Source organism: Maylandia zebra, linkage group LG3 (assembly GCF_041146795.1).
Source record: "Maylandia zebra isolate NMK-2024a linkage group LG3, Mzebra_GT3a, whole genome shotgun sequence".
In the NCBI taxonomy this organism is placed as follows: Eukaryota; Metazoa; Chordata; class Actinopteri; order Cichliformes; family Cichlidae; genus Maylandia; species Maylandia zebra.
This window is the reverse complement of record NC_135169.1, coordinates 24,366,936-24,384,608: the sequence shown is the minus strand read 5'-3', so window position 1 is coordinate 24,384,608 and position 17,673 is coordinate 24,366,936. Positions and strand designations below refer to the sequence as shown.

Here is a 17,673-nt window from a genome sequence, read left to right as displayed (position 1 = left end):
CCCTCACCCACAAACCCCCTTCCCTCCCTCTTTCTCCACCCCTCCCCCTTTCTCTCTCTCTCTCTCTGTTTCTACAAACTCCATGCCCTCCATCCTTTCTTTCCCTCGTTATCCCTCCTTTTTCGTGTCCTCACCAGCTTTTGTCACTTCCATCTCTTTCATCCTCCTCATTTAACCCAACTTCCATTCTTCACCCACCTTTTTACTCTCCCCATCACTCTCCCTGTGTTCTCCTCCCCTTCTTTCAGCCCTCTCTACCTCCTCAAGCTTTTCACTTGCTACTTCAACTTCCTCACATCCATCCCCATCTTTTCCCTTCTCCCTTTCTCCCAAGTTAACTTGACCCATACACTCCCCCCTTTGCATCTTTCCTCGATTCCCCTCACCATCCGCAGATTTGTCTACGCTCCCCTCCTCCCCCTCCTCTTCTTCAGTGTTTAGCAGACTTGTTAATGGTTATTCCGGCTGCAGGCAGGATTTATTTGTTTGGGACCGTTGGGGAATTGCCGTGTTCCCGTTGCTAATGGCCAAACGTCAGGGTCACCCAGAATTCATCATGTTTACACTCACACACACACAGTTAGGTTGTGATTATGTAATGTTTCGGCTATGAAGAAAACAAATTTGTGACCCAGCGGTGTGAACTTAGTATCATTCATCTTTACACGGGAGAGGAAAATGAATAAAAATGCACCATATTGGATAATAAGTAACGCTTTCTAACTTTTCATCCCTTGCTCTTTAAGCTCCAGTGCTCTTACTCCCTCTCCCTGTACACTCGTCTCACAGCTCTATTAGCTCTCTGTGCCCCTCAAAATTTGACAGGCGAGAGGTCAAAGGTTGCTAAAAGCAGGGAAAGTGCACCAGGCTTTTATCAAGAAAAGCAGCCCTTTTGGCACCGTCCATCTCCACAATCCAAATCTACCGCCTTCATCCGTCGTGCGTCAGTCACCCAATGTGAGATCACTCTTGTCTTTATTCCCAGTGAAGTGCTGTTAAAAGCAAGAGCGGCACTGTTGAGATCCCTGTTACAGGAATAAAGTGGAATTAGCATCCAGGCTGCACGTACAGTGCTGGGAAAAAGTATTTATTCTCTTCCAGATTTCATATCTCTTTGCATATTTGTCACACGTGTTTCAGATCAAACACGTTTTAATAATCTACAAAGATAACCCAAGTAAATACAAGATGCAGTTTTTAAATGATGTTTACATTTATAAAGGAGAAATAGTTATCCAAACCTACTTGCTCTCTAAACCGAATGACTGGTTGTGCCACCCTTGGCAGCAAGAACAGCAATCAAGCATTTGTGATAACTGTTTTTTCCTTCGACTCATCACCGTGAGGAATTTTGGTCCACTCTTCATTCAATTCAGAGACATTGGAGGGTTTTTGAGCATGACTGTGATGTCAAACTTTAGTCTTGGACTAGGCCTCTCCTTCATTTGAATTGTTTGAGCCTTTCAGAGGTGGACTTGCTGGTGTGTTCCTCCTGCATAACCCAAGGTTAAACTATTAGTTTGTGTCTTTGAGCTTCAGGACAAAAACTAATAGTTGAACCTTTTTCTTGAGGATTTTCTGGTGCAGAGCAGAATTCATGGTTTTCTCAAATACAGCACGTCATCCTGATTCAACAAAGCAGCCCCAGACCATCACAGTACCACCACCATGTTTGACTGTTGGTATGATGTTCAATCTGTGAAATGCTGCATTGGTTTTACATTAGAATTAAACTAGATTAGACTCAAATTTTCCAACAACTTGTCCACAGAATATTTGTCCAAAATTCTTTTGGATCATCAAGACGTTTTCTGGCAAATGTGAGAGGACCTGTGTTCTTTTTAAATAGCAGAGGTTTTCTCCCACGGACGCCATTTTTGCCCAGACTCTTTCTTATTGTTGAATTGTGAACACTGACCTTATTTTGGTAGGTCAGTCACTTCTGGGAAGGTTCACCACTGCTCCACGTTTTCTCCATTTGTGGATAATTTCTCTCACTGTGGTTCATTGGAGGCCCAAAGCCTTAAAAATGGCTTTTGGTTTTTCTAGGTCATGGCATGATGTGTTGCGATCTTTTAGCGTGCTTCACTTTATCAGACAGGCTCTACTTAAGTAATTTCTTGATTCAACAGTTCGGGCAATAAGTAGGCCTGAGTGTGGCTAGTGAAATTAAACTAAGCTTTCCAAAACAATTTGATTATTAACAAACCAATTACGTTTTCACAGCACTATATAATCTCTCTCTCTTATCTGCTTGTGGGAGAAAGTGAAAGATTTTTGTTATCTAACATTTTACTTTCAGCAGATTAAAAGGTCAAAGGTTAGCAAAGCAGAGAAAATGCTTCAAATTGTTCCAAGGCTAAATCGTTTCCTTTGACACCTGTCCATCACCAGCTTCATCGCTAAGTCCTCTTTTCACTTAAAAGTTCAAAGGTCACCATCAGCACACAAAGACCACCCCCACACCTGTCAGTTAGGTCTGTGCGTCCGGAGTATGTTTAAGGTCAGACAGAAGAGAAAAAGGAGGCGAGGACATGCTGGCTATTTGAGGCGGAAAATAATGAGGGAGCATCTCGACACCTGCCCGTCACGGTGGTCGTCCTGCCTGAGAAAGCAGTTTTTACCTTCAGCATGAAAAACAACGGCAGCTGTCTGTCATCCTTCAGCTCCTTGCTTTCTTCCTGACACAATCCATATTTTTGGCTTCCACTCTGCACCAGATTTTAGGGTTAAAGGTGAGATGTGGAGCAGAATTTGGAAGCGGTCCCACGGACCCCACAATCCGAGATGGTAGCAATGCACATGATCAGAAACCTTTGGGTTGACTGTTGGTGACGCTTGCACCGATCCTCATGTTCAATCTCTGGTTGTCTCTTGCTTTTGTCACTTAAGAAATACTCCCAAGTTAAGTGCCACTGTGTCTCCCTCTGAACTGCAGATTGTTATTCATGCAGTTATTGTAATCCATCGTTCATTTGTTTAAGCAAACTCACTAGAACGTTTGCAGGTTATTCAGAGCGTCGCTTCGAGGTTACTCTCGTGTCACACTGTTGCTAATTCCACAAGGTCATGTGATCAGGGTCTGCTGGCCGTGCAGCTACGAGGCTGAGAACTAAAGGAAGCAGAGCTTTTGCAGCAGCAGCCTCCAGACTCTTAAACTTTCTTCCTCTTCTAAATACAAACAAGCTCAAACCTCATCTTCTTAAACTTGCTTTTGTGTATTTTTTGTTATAATGATTTTACATTTAGCATTTTTATTATGAAGCACAATTCTTTATTGTGTCACGTGTGTGACCTTGCTAAGAGGAGAACAAATTCTTGCTTTTAGTGTTGTATTACTGGAATGTGCTCAAATCGGGAGTGATGTCACTCTCAGCTCCGGCATCCGACTTCCGGATATAAAGCAGCATTACCTGCATTAATAGGCCAGTTGTCCCTTTTAAGGTGAGAGTCATCGACCCCACCCTGTAATAACGTTGTGATGGCTCGTGTGACCCACATGGTGTGAATTGAGGTGTGGGTCATTACTGTGACAGGGGCTCAGCAATCTTTAGACATGAAGAAGCCTCCAGAATGAGAAATTAAATTCATGAACCTGAAAGAAGTCCCAGTCCAGGTGCCTTCGTACAAGTGTTTAACTCTTTACACCATGCACACAACATTTGACGACTTCCCCAGAAACGTTAATGACGTGTTTTGAGACCTCTGTATATATCAATAAAGAGATGGTTTGAAGAGCATTAGAATAGTTTCCAGGTTTTTCCAAGGGTACCTGAATAGGCAGAGACCCCCCCTCACCGTCTAGCACAAACCCATTAATTTTATTCTAGGCCTGAAATATGACAGGAACCACTTCAAGGGTTACTCCTAGTAGGCTGTTAAGGGTTAAAACCTTAAGACAACTCTTAGGCTGTTTTGTGAATGGATGGTTCATTAAATGTGAACATTTTAAAACGTGATTATTTACACTAAAAGAAACATACGTTTAGAGTTGTCATTTGTGCAGTGGGTTTATTAGTTTGGCAGACTTGAAATAAGCCTGCATATGACCCATAGATTGGGAGTCTGGCAGTTCTGCATTACAGCACTAAATGATCACATTTGTGAAGCCAATATGGCTGGAAGCCTTTTTTTTTGTTCTTTTGCTCTAAAGTGAATAATGATCTATCATCAAAAACACATAAAAGGTTTTACATTCAAACCATGTAACAACAAACATACAAATATCCTGCCGTGGTTGGGTTTTTTTAGTCTGGAAATAATATACTTTCATTATCATTTCGGAGGAAAAATGCTTCTTCTGATTCGTCAGAGCCCAGGGTGATGTCCTTCATTTGGTTGTTTTGTCTGAAAAACAAAAAAAGCCCCCAGAAGATTTCATTGAAATAATTTGAAACAGACAAAAGCAGCTGTGAGAAGCTGCAGGGAGAAAATCTATTGACGATTTTAGCACCAATGTCCCATGCAGTGTGAGAAAGTCCGCTTAGACACCAGCGTGCTCAATCTTATCTGCCACAGAGTCCCACTGACAATCTGCAGGAAAACCCTTAAGTCAGCTCTTGACTTCTGTAAGTAAGAAGTCAAAGGTCATATGCAGAGGTTATACTGACTAGCTACTATCACCTCCACTTTTACTTTTTTAAGTGCCAAACAGAAACTTCTTCCTCTTGGTTTCTTTTTTGTTGTCGTATTCAACCAACATTTGTTTCTAACTTCATGTCAGCATGTGAAAGGCCCTCCATCACTGCTTACACATAACCCCGTACCCTCCAGCTCGAACACTATCGCTCAATCTCGAGCTATGAATGGAATGAAGCACACTTGGATGTTTATCGCTTCGCAACAGGGAACTAATTTCACTTTCTTACTGCAGGGCCAGGAGTTAAATTAAAACCAAAAGCTTGTATCTTTGTACATCTGCCTGCTGCTTCGTTTCCACAGCCGCAGCACGCTGCTGCCAGTGACCACAACGCAGCACAACCTCCGCTGTGATACTGCTTCGCTGTGCGCACTGCACTTCATTTATCCACTGCAGGTCGACTGCTCGCCATGTGCACGAAGCAAAGTGCAGATAAAATCCTGATACGTTATCGCTCCCTGAGGGAAGCTATCTTATGCTTCCTCCACACGCACACAGAGACGCCAGAAGTGTGCAAGAGAAGCTTGCTCAAAAGCACTTTAATCATGCTAGATGTATGCCATACAGGAGGATTTGAATCTGACTGATATTCAGATAGAATATGGTTTAAATTTGCTCAGTGACCCATTCCTGGCTCTTGCCAGTAAATGAATAATAAACAGAAGCCGCAGCAAATGGATAAAATTGATTTTCTGACCTGCTTATTTTACAGAAGATTGATGTACACAAGTATATTTTTATCAGCCTGCTCATGTTAGCACACTTACAACACTCATATAAGTAAATGAATGCTTGGACTGGAAGCAGTCGATGACGACGAATATCAATCCATGAATTTTCCACTTTTCGGACACTAACCAAACTAGCAGCCAAGTGAGAAGCTGCAAGTGGGTTACTATTGGTAACCAGGGTTCTTACAGCTGGAGGCAAAATTAGATTTTTAAGATCTTCTTTTTTCATGTCACTCTGAATGAAATTTAACATCAACTGCACAATAATCAAAATTGAAGGGGAAAAAAAACGTCAGTGATTAGGGATTTGGATGCTAACTGCTTGGTTTCGTGGTTTGGTCGAGGCCCCGGATAAACATTAACACAAAGGAATTGTTGTTAACATCAACAACAAGTTGATTTGCAATGTTATGGGCTAATCTGCACTCCCTGATGTAGATCATATCATCCGAAATGCATGCAAATCAGGCTGGGTTCAGTGTCTAAAACTAATCACCGATTGTTGTTGTTTTAAACACTGACATAGAAACGGGTCACAAAGCACGATTGGTGCCTACGGTGAAAGGCAGTAAGCCTGTTCCCTTTATTGGAAAGAAATCTCTACAGTTACCTGTCATTTCATGCTGTTTGATGAACAAACATGGATATTTTCTTGAATTAATGAAATTCAACGGGAAAATCTTTATATCAACATTGGAAGGTGCAGGATGTGGGGCACCTTGAGGAAAACTTACTTCTTCACATACTACTCCCTGATACTGGTTTTAGTTGGGTGGAACGGCCCTAATCTACATTTTCCCATTTCGTCACTAGGAAGGCAGAAAGGAAACAGTGCATTGGCTCAGGGGATCCCAGTTGCAAAACATAATGAGTGTTGATGGTTCAGCAAACCTGCTTGGTGATATTAATGCCAGGGGCTTTTGGGTAAGCTATTTAAATTACTTTGAATGTCTCAGAATTTCTCAAGCCTTAAAAAAGCCTTTGTTTTTTAGGTTAATGAATTCAATGTTTAGGTTTTTCTTTTTTAAGGAGACACAAAAATTATTTTTACAATAATAAAAAAAATAAAAGAAACCACATGAATGATGCAACTGCTGTATTTGTGTCACAGAGTCACAAGTACTGGGAAAAATGTGACCAGAATTAAATGGTTTTAATTCACCATTAAACACGCTGTTTGTTCAGACAGCCGTTTCTTTTAGACCAGTTTCAGTAATGTTTTATATCCTTATACTCACTACAAAGACAAACACAGCAGTGGGTCATTTCCGGATATGATTTTGGCTCCTAAACATACTCTGATCTGTTGAGGATGACTGTGAAATACAGTTTTTTGTTTCCTGGTCATGCTACAAGCTGCTTTTTTACTGCACAAGCCTTTACCAGTGACGAGAATCCTCTGAATGGACTCACTGTGCTTCCACTGCAGGGATAAAGGTCTGCTCAGGGGGATGGTACTTTCTGAAAGTTCAGAAGCATTAAACTCTGGGTGTGTGGCTTGCAATCGAGAACATTTCTTAGTGCTTGCAGCATTTCAGCCACTCACTGAATCATTTCCGTCATTAGCTGGTAAAAATAATGTTTACTTTAAGGTATATTACACAAATTGTTAACGTAAACAACCTTCTAGAATCATTATTGGGTCAGTGAGCCAGCAGGCTGGAGAAGGAGGGCGAGCAGGAGTGGTGGGGTGAGGTAAGGAATGAATGAACAAGAGGGATCTACGTTAGAGGAAACGAGGAATGGATGCATTGGGGGAAGCTTGGGGTTCAGTATCTTGCCCGAAGATACTACAAGAAATCACCAAGATTCAGATTGGTAGACAAACTGCTCTACTTCCTGAGGCTCAGCAGGCTGTGGCTCAGAGTATTAGGCTGATGGTCTTTGTTCTTGGGAGTAAAAGCAAAACCATGGCTGTGGAAAGCCAGCTACTGTTTAAAAAGAAAAACAAACAAAAAAAACCTTTCATGCGCAGACAGAAAAGCCAGTCAGTAAAGGGTTGCAGTTCAGACATGTCCTGATGTAATTTCAGACCAATGAACAGAAAACTACTGCAAAAGCACACAAAACACAGAAGAAGCTGAATAAAATGCAACAGAAGTGACAGAAATCGAGACAAGCAAAGGATTGCACCGAGACACTGATTATCCCCATGTTGATATTGTTCCTGCATCATCATCATGTTGGTCCAGGATCAACAACAACTGTCCAATCATAGTGTTGTGATGTCAGAGTTTCAATGTGGAGGAAAAAGAAAAGACATAAAAACTCTTCTGTAACAAATGGCAAGCATTTGAAGTGTTTATTAAAACCCTTGGCAGGCCCTGGGACCATTTTTGTACAATATACCTATATACAATATAATAACTATATTATCAATTTGTGTTTGCTGTTAGCCAAAATTGGGCTACTCACAGTTGTTTCCTAGTGGCAATTTTTAAAAGCATTAGCCAAGTTCTTGGATGCTAACTGAATGCTCAGACAGCTTGGTCATTTTCAATGCTGATCCTGGACCAGCATTATTAAGATGATGTAGGAAGGACACCAATATGGGGATATCATCGTGCCTGAGACATACTTGAAAGAAGTGTGATAATTCAAGCTAACGTGTGTTCTCTGATGTACATAAATGTTTGCTATTAGTTGTTTGCCCGAGCTGTCCCATCGCGTTATTGTCTCCCCTAAGTCACTTCTGTTGTGTTTTATGAGCTTATGTTTTTTTGAATGTGCTTTTGGTGTTTGACCTACTTCCCTTTTGTTTTACTCAACTTGTGTTGCCTTTTGTGTGCTTTTGCAACTAATAAATTACACTTCTGAACTTGAAGTGCGTTTGACCTCCTCGGGCCACCAAGATGGGCAGGAGAAAGCAGAACTTCTGGAGGAAACCCACTGAAGCACAAGAAGAAGATGTCATGCATCTTCCTGCTTCCTGTAAGGCGACAGTGCTGCAGAGCTTTCTCAAGTTCAACAACACAATATAGCAAGAGGAATGGGAACACGTCTGCCAAATGAATTATGCTTCTGAACTCTGAGCTACCCTAAAAGAACGAGCTTTTCAGGATCCGTCCCCTCCTTCCTCTCATCTTTCATCTTGTCCTTGTCCCCACCTTTTCTCTCACCTATTCATCCTCCCTTGTTCTTCGTCAGGAGTGTTAGAGAAGTTGTGTGACCTGCTTTAAAAAAAAGTGAGAGGACTCGAATGGAATGACTGCTGGAGAAAAGGAAAAAAAAAAAGAAACAAAAATGAGAAAAGAGTGCTGGTGGTTCAACCAGGGGTCTGCGCTGTCAATTAGACACTGCACAGACGGAGAGAGGGCGAGCGAGAGACATACATGGACAGAGACGAAGTGGGGAGAGAGAGCCAGAGAGAGAGAATGAGAGGAGGTAAATGAGAGGGACGAGAGAAAACTCAAAAAGAATGATTGGGGGAATATTACAGGACTGGTGGAGCAAGGGAAAGGAGGGAGAGCAGGAGGTCAGGCGGAGGGTAACTAGATGTTACGGAGGAGGAAGAACGAGTGAGTGAGAAACAGGGAGACTATAAACAAGTGCAGGCTGAAGTCAAGAGGGGCCTGCTGGGAGCTGCTCTGTGCGCTGATAAAGCAAATAAAGACAGAATACTCCAAAACAAACAGGCTAGAAAAACAGCAGCTTTTAGCTGCACTCTGAGCTCAGTTTAGATTCAGGCACTTTTTCAAAAAGGTCGATTCAAACTCAGCCACTTTCTTAAAATCAATTTGGGTCCACACACTTATTTTTAGAGGTTAATCCTGGGTCAGGAGTTCATGTGAGGTTTGTCCATTTATTAGACTTTGATAGAGTCTTGATACAACGCTGCACTGCAATTCCTTCACATTTTTCTATGCAGACCGAGTCCCTTTAAATGAATTTAATAACAAATTTTTACCATAGCTGCTCCAAAAGACAGCATGCATTTACCTGAGGGGAACTGTGTTGTAGCCTGACTAAAACACAGGCCCTTAACAGAAGATGGTCCTGGTCTGGTTAAAAGAAAACTTCAGAGAGATTTGCCTATGACAAGAATGTGATCTGCCCTCAATCTGGCCCAAAGACCAGGTGTATGCTGCAGGTTTGAGCTAAACGTCCTGTGTTAAGGTAAAACAATTGGAGTTCCTAGCATGCTACACGTAGATTTACCTGAAATATTAATCAAATAAATATAAATCAAATCACTCAATCAATCCGGTGTTTTTCACTTTACAAGGTGTAGTATCCAGGATAGTGGAGGGGGATGGTGGCGAGACATAGGAGACATCGTGTGTTTAAATAGTGTGATTTTCAATTATGAAGGTGGAATGCAGGTTGAATAGAGGCTATCTGACCAAATTCTCATAGGCTGCACAATTTCCAGAGTTACTGAACTCCACACGTTAGGTTATGGAATAAGGTTTCAACACTGACATGTAATCCACTGCAGCTCATCTACTCTTCCCTTATTGGTGCTTTAGATGTTGCAAATGTATCAAATAGTACATTTCAGTATTTTTGGTCTGATAATCATCTCACACGATCCATAGCAGCAGCTACACCCAAGCTGGATGTAACACCTCTTCTCTCATAATAAAGGAAGTTTAAGTTCAGGTGAAATTTCCTTTGGGCTGCTGCAGATATAGTGATTTTATGAATGATGAAATGAGATTACAATAAGTCATAAAACATATCTTCAGAGGATCTTAAAGAAAAAACCAAGAGGAGTAACATTTTTGAGAAAGGTTCACTAAATTTAGAAGAGCTCATGAAACCTCTTCATTTTAGTCAATTTACTAGATAGTTCTGTTGTTTTTGCTGTTATTCTTTATATTAGTCTCAACATTTCTTCATGTCCATAAAAGTTTCTTTAACCTGTTTCAGTTAACTTTAAAGCGTCGTCATTAAGGACAAAAGTATCTGGTAACATGGTGTTTTTAGTCTAAAAGTCTAGAAGCAGACAGTGAGGTAGGAAACAAAATGTTAAAAGTATAAAAATAAATAAATATATAAATCTGAGATATTTTAGTCAGCTGGAGCCGCTTCTCCCAAACTGTGAATAAGGAAACCTAAAGGTAAATCCGAAGATGTCCCGACCTCCAAAAAGCCACTGCTGGGTTAAACTGGAACACGTGACAAAGGCTTGCGAGCATGTGCATGCAATTAGTCAAATTTCGCCCCCGGACTAGTCTTCAAAAGATGATTTAACTGCTGTGAAAAATCTAATTTGTAGATCCAGGAAAATGAGACTTCACAGCATCGCTCTGCAGCTCTCCGAACCCTCCCCCCAAACAACAGGAAACAGTTGAAAGGTGAGAGCTGTTGGAGGGTTTTTCGGTTTGACCACAGAATGACCGCAGCCGCACTCTCTCACACACAGGAAGGGGTGTACATGTAGGTCATATCGGAGGAGACTGACGGAGAGGTCGGGACTGATAACGCAGAACAATGACCTGACCGGGTCACAGCGCGGCCACTGTATGTGCATATTAAAAACAAAATATATACAAAAGGCACTTCAGCGTGTGCGCGTCTGCATCTGTGACTGCGTGCGTGAAGCTATTTATCAAAGTCTGAGAGAGCTCATGGTGTGTTTGCGTTCATCAGAGTTTGAGCCACCTTGACTCGCCCCCCCCAATTTCTGACCGCTACTTGACCATTGGTCGGAAGTAGAGAGCCAGCGCTCCCCACCCCGTCCAATCAGGTCAGTGAATAGCCCCTGCTGCCGTGACCACCGCCTGACCTGCTGTCACGCCGATAAAGCTGGCCACAGACAGGACAGGAAGTTGAGACAGGGGCCGAGAAACACACGCTCATACACATACACACACTTAAGTGACCGTTCCCAGATAAATAACAGCTTACACTCGCGTCTGAGCAGCAGCCGCTTTTTGCTGTGTTATCTCGAGCACAACAGGATCGCAGGCTGCTTTATTATGGTCTGAACCTGTTGGAAGAGGGGAAGAGCAGAAATGTGTGTGAAGCAAAGAGGCAGGACAGGTGTATGCGGCAGACTTTCAGTGTTTGTGGAAAAGGAGAGAATTGTGTGAGAGACAGATCCATTAGATAAGCGTCTTTTTTTGGGGGGGGGGGGCTGACGGCAGATTCTCACCCCTCCCTGGCACCACTACTTATCCCGCTGACCTTATATTGCACTTATTGTGAACCGTGTGAATGCGTGCTTCTGTGTCTGAGACATCAGCCCCCATGATGCCCAGCAATCACGCTTTAAGGCAGAAATTTAGAGAAAGTGGAGGAAGAGCAGAAGCAGATGAGACCATCAGAGACGGAGAGAGTGAGAGGGAAATTACTCCTCACAACCGGTGGATGACCTAAAGGTTTGGCACTAAAGTAGGAAGACTGTAAGCACCAACTCATTTTGCCTTTAACTGCTATCCATATTGCATGCAACATTTTTTTAAATCACTCGAAAGTAGAGCTGCAGTCATATTTTGCATTTTCTCTCTTTTTTTTTTCTTTAGTTGTTTTCATGCCAAAGGTGATTTAATCCCCATAGATTTGAAGGCACTTGCGGCCTTCGGGCTTGGAAACTAGTGAAAATAACTTTGTGTAACTAGAGATCCAGCTTTTACAGAGATCTTCCACCAACCCCCAAAGGTTTTAAGAAAACAAAACAAAAAATTAAGGTTTCAAAAAGGAGTCCAGAACCACAGAATCATGTTTACAGCATTAAAAACCACATAACCTGCTTATCAAGTTAATATTTCCACAACAAAAAGTCAGCAGATTAAGTTTTAACTTCATAAGATCAGTGACACAAAACATGGGCGAAACATAGGACAAGGTTTCCGCAAGAAAACCAGGACGAGCTTGCGTGGTTACACGGCAAGTCTCTCAAGCTGTTGGCCATCATCACGGAGGACTATTTGCTGTGTTTGAGAGTTTTTAGAGGGCTAACAAAAGCAACGTTTCAGAGCATCCCCCCCCCCCCGTTTCCACACCCAAGTTTGCACGCATGGATGTCCACTACCAGCAAATGTGTTGCTGCATTTTGTGCAAACTGCTCGCATCCCTGTTTTTGTTTGTGTGTCGGCCTCTGCACGCTCGTTCTTCCAAAAGATCGGCAGGCGAGCATTTAGATGTCCGTCTGCTGCTCATCCTCTCTTCGGCCCCTTTCTTCTCCGCTCATCCCGCTCTTTCACCCCTCTCCACTCCTCTATTCATCCCCCCTTCTGTGACCGGTCAAACGGATGAAGAGAAGTGTCAGCCTCCCGATGAGAGAGAGAGAGGGAGCGAGGTAGAGAGACAGGGGGAGAGACCAGTGGAGAGAGAGACCACCCTGTCCGTCCGTTCGACTCGCCGTATCACTTTCACCTGACTGCACTCTTTCACTTGCAATCCCTCGCTTTTTTGCTCCATTCCATCAACTTTTTTTTTTTCTTCACACATTCATGTCTCGTTTTGTCACTCGGTGAGTTCAGAATCGGGCCAGAATGCTTTCTCTCTTTTCCACTTCCATCTCCTCCCGTCATCTTCCTTTGGACTCATTCATCTCCTCCTCATCGAGTCTTGCGCATCAACTTTCCCCCTCATTTCCGCCTTTCTGTTAAGATTTTTGTACTTTCGCCATCTCTGCCTTTTCTCCCACCACCCCTTACATTCATCTTCCTTACGTGCTCGTCCTCTCCTCTTTCCCCATCCGTCTGAGTCTGGTGAGGAGTTGAAAGGTCAGAGGTGAACCTGTTGCATGTGCGGTCATTGCTGCTCAACCCTAACACACACACACACACACACACACACACACACACGGTTCACCCTGGTCTTGTCAGCAGTCCCTTTCCTGACTCTGACCTGTCACACACACACACACACACACACACTCCTAAAAACACACACACACACACACACACGCCCATGTTGCAGCTGTCCCAGCGTGACCACAGTTCTTAGGAATGTGATGGTAGCAGATTTTTCTGTCTCCTTCCACTCCTCTGACCTCGTCTATCTCTTCCTGTCCTCATCCTCACCTCTGTCCTACCCTTCTCTTAATCCTTCACTTTCTCTTTACCTTTTGCCTCACGTCGCCCTCCCCGGCATCTTTCTCTTGTGTGAAAACATCGCAAAGAGTGAAGAGAGGTCACCAAATAAGCAAGCCTCAGCATACGACCTGGTAAAACGTTGCAATAAACGGGTAAACGGGGTCAACAGCTCAAACGGAGTTTGAGGTAGGAAAGCGTTGTGTTCATATGGAGTCTTGCTTTTCAGTTTCCAGCCAATGAAGGTTGTCAAAGCAGTAAGCACAAACATTAAAAAGCAAATGGGAACAAAACGGCAGAACAAAGCAGCTTCAGGGATGTCTAGTTCCCGTGCACTAGTAGGTCTTTCTTTCCTTTCTACGGTTTCTGTTTACATTAAATTTACAGCATATAAAATTAACATTTCATATATGATATGTTAAATCTTGTTCCTGACTAAACTAAGTCTTTTTAGTTTCATTCATTATTTTTGTATTTATTTTGTTCTGAATTTGAGTTTCAGTAAGTTTTTATGATTTAAAACTGTCTTTAATTTCTTATCATCAGTATTATTGTTGTGATCAACAATATTTTTGCTCTTTATTGCTGTCATTAATTACAATCATCCTTATAACCATTATATCATCATCATCATTATCATCAGCAGCAGCAGCATCAGGATGAAACAGTGGTCAAAAATTTCCAGAATTACAATCACCAATATTATTATTAGTGGTAGTTGTTTTAGGATTATAAGCACATTTTAACATTACAGAACTATTACAAACAAACAACACCTGGGTTCAAAGTTCAAAGTGACATGAAACAAAAATATTTAATAAAAGATTTCAGCGTGTCCTGCTTTTCTTGTTGCATCTGCAGCTCCTGTCCTGTTGTTGCTTTGCTAAAAATAACATTTAGAAAATAAAACTGAAAAAAAAAACAAAAACAATTTATTTCAGTTAAATTGTGTTTTTCCTAAATATAAAACTGAACTAAAACTAAGAAAGAAAAAAGAAGACTCATCTACCCACCCATCCATCTATCCACCTTCATTACTATATCTATCAGCCTACCTACCAACTCACCTACTCAGCGCATAATGTAAGAAAACCCCTGCTTTTGCTCTTTCTACCTTACTTGCTCTACCTCAGAACATTTACTTAACCCTCCCTATTTCACCAACATCATGCGCTCCTTTCCTTCTCTCTCATTCTTCCCCATATGGGTGTAGTTTTCAGGTCAACTTGGCTAAAGACAGACTGTGGATCAAACTTCGAGAAATAAATCACACTGACATATTACAGGCTTAGCAGTAGCTAAAATGAAAATTCATTTATCCCCGTCTCGAGGACTGAAGTAAAAACTTTGCCAAAACTAAGGAGAAACCTGATATGATCAACACAAAGTTTCGGGTTAACGATGTGAGCATAAACAAAGTTACTAAGACAATATGGTTGTGAGGGATTATTTCCTGCAGGAGCGTATCACGTTTGAAAGGAAGCGGGGAGCGTTAAGTAGCATGTGCACTCCAGTGGGGAACAATGAGTCGACAAACAAACTGTGGTGGAATCAAGTGAAGGCTTCCTGCCGTGTTGATGGACGACGTTGTTCTGTACAAGTTGTTTTTCTTACTGATACAACAGGCCTGAATGAGAGCCAAGAGCTTTTCTCCGAGGAAGAAACAAACCCTCGTTTTTTGAAACGTCGTGAAATTTAATCCACTACGTGAGGTTATCGTCATGTAGTCGTCCCATGAATAAAAGCTTAATCAGGGTTATTTTGCAAGTCTCCAACTTCTGATCTGGGATAAACAGCGTATGCATTTATAACGTGAGTCAAGCCAGGCTTGGTTTAGTTATCTGTTTTTAAAAGAAACAAAAACTTAGTTTAGCAAACTTTTTGCTTAATTTAAAGTTAAAGCGCACATTTAAAGGAAAGGATGCTTTGTTTTTCTTCAATGTGACGTTATTAGACACTTCAAATCCAAACTTTGAAAAAAAGATGGGTAAAAGAAAACAAGACAGAGGAAAGCAAAACCCAAAAAGTAAGATGAATACAAACAGCTTCATGTATCCGAGATATGAGGTCATGAGGTAAAGCTGCAGCATTAACGTCATTTGCAGTTTGTGTTTTTTTGGAAATGAAAGTCTCTGAGGACTTTCACAGTTAATTGGCCTACACAGTTAATTTCATACTGTTATCATTCGCTATCATCTTTAATGGCTTTAACCTTCAGGAAAGAAACTTAATGACAGCAGAAATTACAAGGACTGCCCCGGGGGTATGAGGTGACAGAGTTCCTAAAACTGTTAAGACGATCAAAATAGCAAGTTCAGAAAAATAATAGAACTTCTGATACATTCAGCTTGTGTTTTCCATATCTTCGTTTCTTTCCATCACTCCTTCCCTTTTTCCAAACTTCTCTCCCGTCTCCCTCCCACTGCTCTGTCAGTCTGGGTTAGGAGGAGGTGAGATGGAGGTTTCCTCTCCCACTGGGCCTCATTGCCTCCCTTAGCTTGTGTACTGCCTCCACATACACACACAGAGGGGGAGAATCTGCTATCCTGTCACTGGATAATCGCTACTGGCCACGCCAGTCAATCTACGCACACACAAAGTTGGGATAAGGGGAGCAGTCGTCATGCTGTGACATGTTGCTTTTGGAGAGTGAGGGGGGAAGCCTCGTGAGGTAATGCTCGGGATGGACGCGAGCGTCAGACACAGGGCAGACGGCACTGAAAGTCTGCACGACTGTGTGTGTGCTTAGAAAGGGAACTGGGTGATATGTTGACCGCTGAAATCCAGCACGTGAAGTGGTGAATTGGCGGACGGAGAGACGGAATAATTTAAGGAAGACGGTGACAAGTACAACGGAAAGAACTACAAGTTGGGGTAGGAGTGAGAAGGACAGCGACAGGGAATGAAGTTAAAGGGAATGAAAAGGTGCCAGTAAGTGAAGCACAGAGCAGAAACAAAGGACATCGAAGTGAGAATTCAAATTTTTAGTTAGTAGTTTTAGTTAGTCGTCTCCTGTGTTGTGTGATTAATGTCTGCTTTTTCTTATTTTGCCCCAGCTGTTTTCTCCGGATTACTCTCCAGTTTGTTTAAAAACCTTAGTTTGCCCTAATGCTGCACATTTTGCTGTTTTCACCAAATAAAAATTTGCTGTTGTTTATTCACTCTAACATCCGAGTCTGTATTTTGGGTTTGCATTCCACTTACATGTGGAAATATAATGTTGAATGTTGGACTCTCATATGAAACATGACCACTGGACCTCTAAACTGGAGAAACCAAGCAGCAGAACATGAACTCATCTGCACCTAAAGGTTAAAGGTTACTCGTTCAAGGGTGTCAATGTTCTGGCTCACTGTGAACAACCATCACTGAACAGAGGGGGTGGTACGACACGAACTGTTTGCCACCTACAATCCACTTTGGAGATCCTTTCTCAGGTGCCTTAACCCCCACTCACATTTTGCGTCAGGTGACCTCAATAGGTTGCATAATAAAGTGAGGCAAAGTCAGTTGTTTCACTACGAAACCGCCTTTTTTCGAACCTTGGCTCATGCGATCAGGCACAAGATTAATAGCGGGTCAGCTACCTTCTAGGGGACAATCCCCACTAGTGTTTAAATATCTGGGACTCTCCACCTTTTTCTTTTAGAACTAAAGAAGCCTCTCGGTTGAAAAGTCTTCACAGAAGTCCAGTCTTTTCCAAACTCTTAAAAACACATTAACAACGTTTCAAATCTCTGTGAGGCAAAACCTTAATAGGGTCACAATCAGGGAAGACCCACCTCCTTTTAAACATTTTGGGAGGGGGAGCCAATCAGCAGAAAGCTGACTTAAAAGGAGACAGAGGATGAACTTAAGGCCCAATTATTAAACAAATATGGATGATTTAGAACTGGGAATCATGCAACACTACATTAGTCGAATCCTAAAATAAAAATATGGAGTTGGTCAACTTTCAACTGCACAGGGCAGATATGCCCATTAGGTTTATTGCTAAACCCCCATCGGCAGCTGACCTGGGTAAGCAGTTAAAAAAAAAAAAAAATGGATGGACAGATGGTTTAAAAGGAAAAAAAACAAACAAAAGGGGAAAGAAATGACATTTTATTTTTAAGGAGATGAATGGGTGGAATTTGACTGTCTGTGGTCAACCGAAGGAATGAAACCAATCACACACACACAGACGGGAGAGGGCTGAAGGTGGAAGAATGCATGCCTGGCGTATGAACGAGTGGAGAAGGGGATGAGTGGAACTCCACTGTTGCAAGCGTTTTTTTGGGGGGAAGCCACACCGCAACACAAACACACACCAGAGGGC

General features: G+C 42.2%; 1 protein-coding gene across 3 annotated transcripts in view; it reads right to left on the bottom strand.

The window, feature by feature from the left end:
• Positions 1–17,673, bottom strand: part of exoc6b (exocyst complex component 6B) — a 130,527-nt gene that overhangs the window by 17,072 nt on the left and 95,782 nt on the right. Inside the window, exon 22 of one of the 3 annotated variants that reach the window (XM_004561120.4) lies at positions 3,998–4,347. The exons of the other annotated variants lie outside the window; for them this stretch is intronic. Coding sequence (XP_004561177.3) covers positions 4,309–4,347 — 39 coding nt within the window. The 3' untranslated portion in view covers positions 3,998–4,308. Of the gene's footprint in view, positions 1–3,997; positions 4,348–17,673 lie in introns of those variants that run through there. 3 annotated transcript variants of the gene reach the window in all.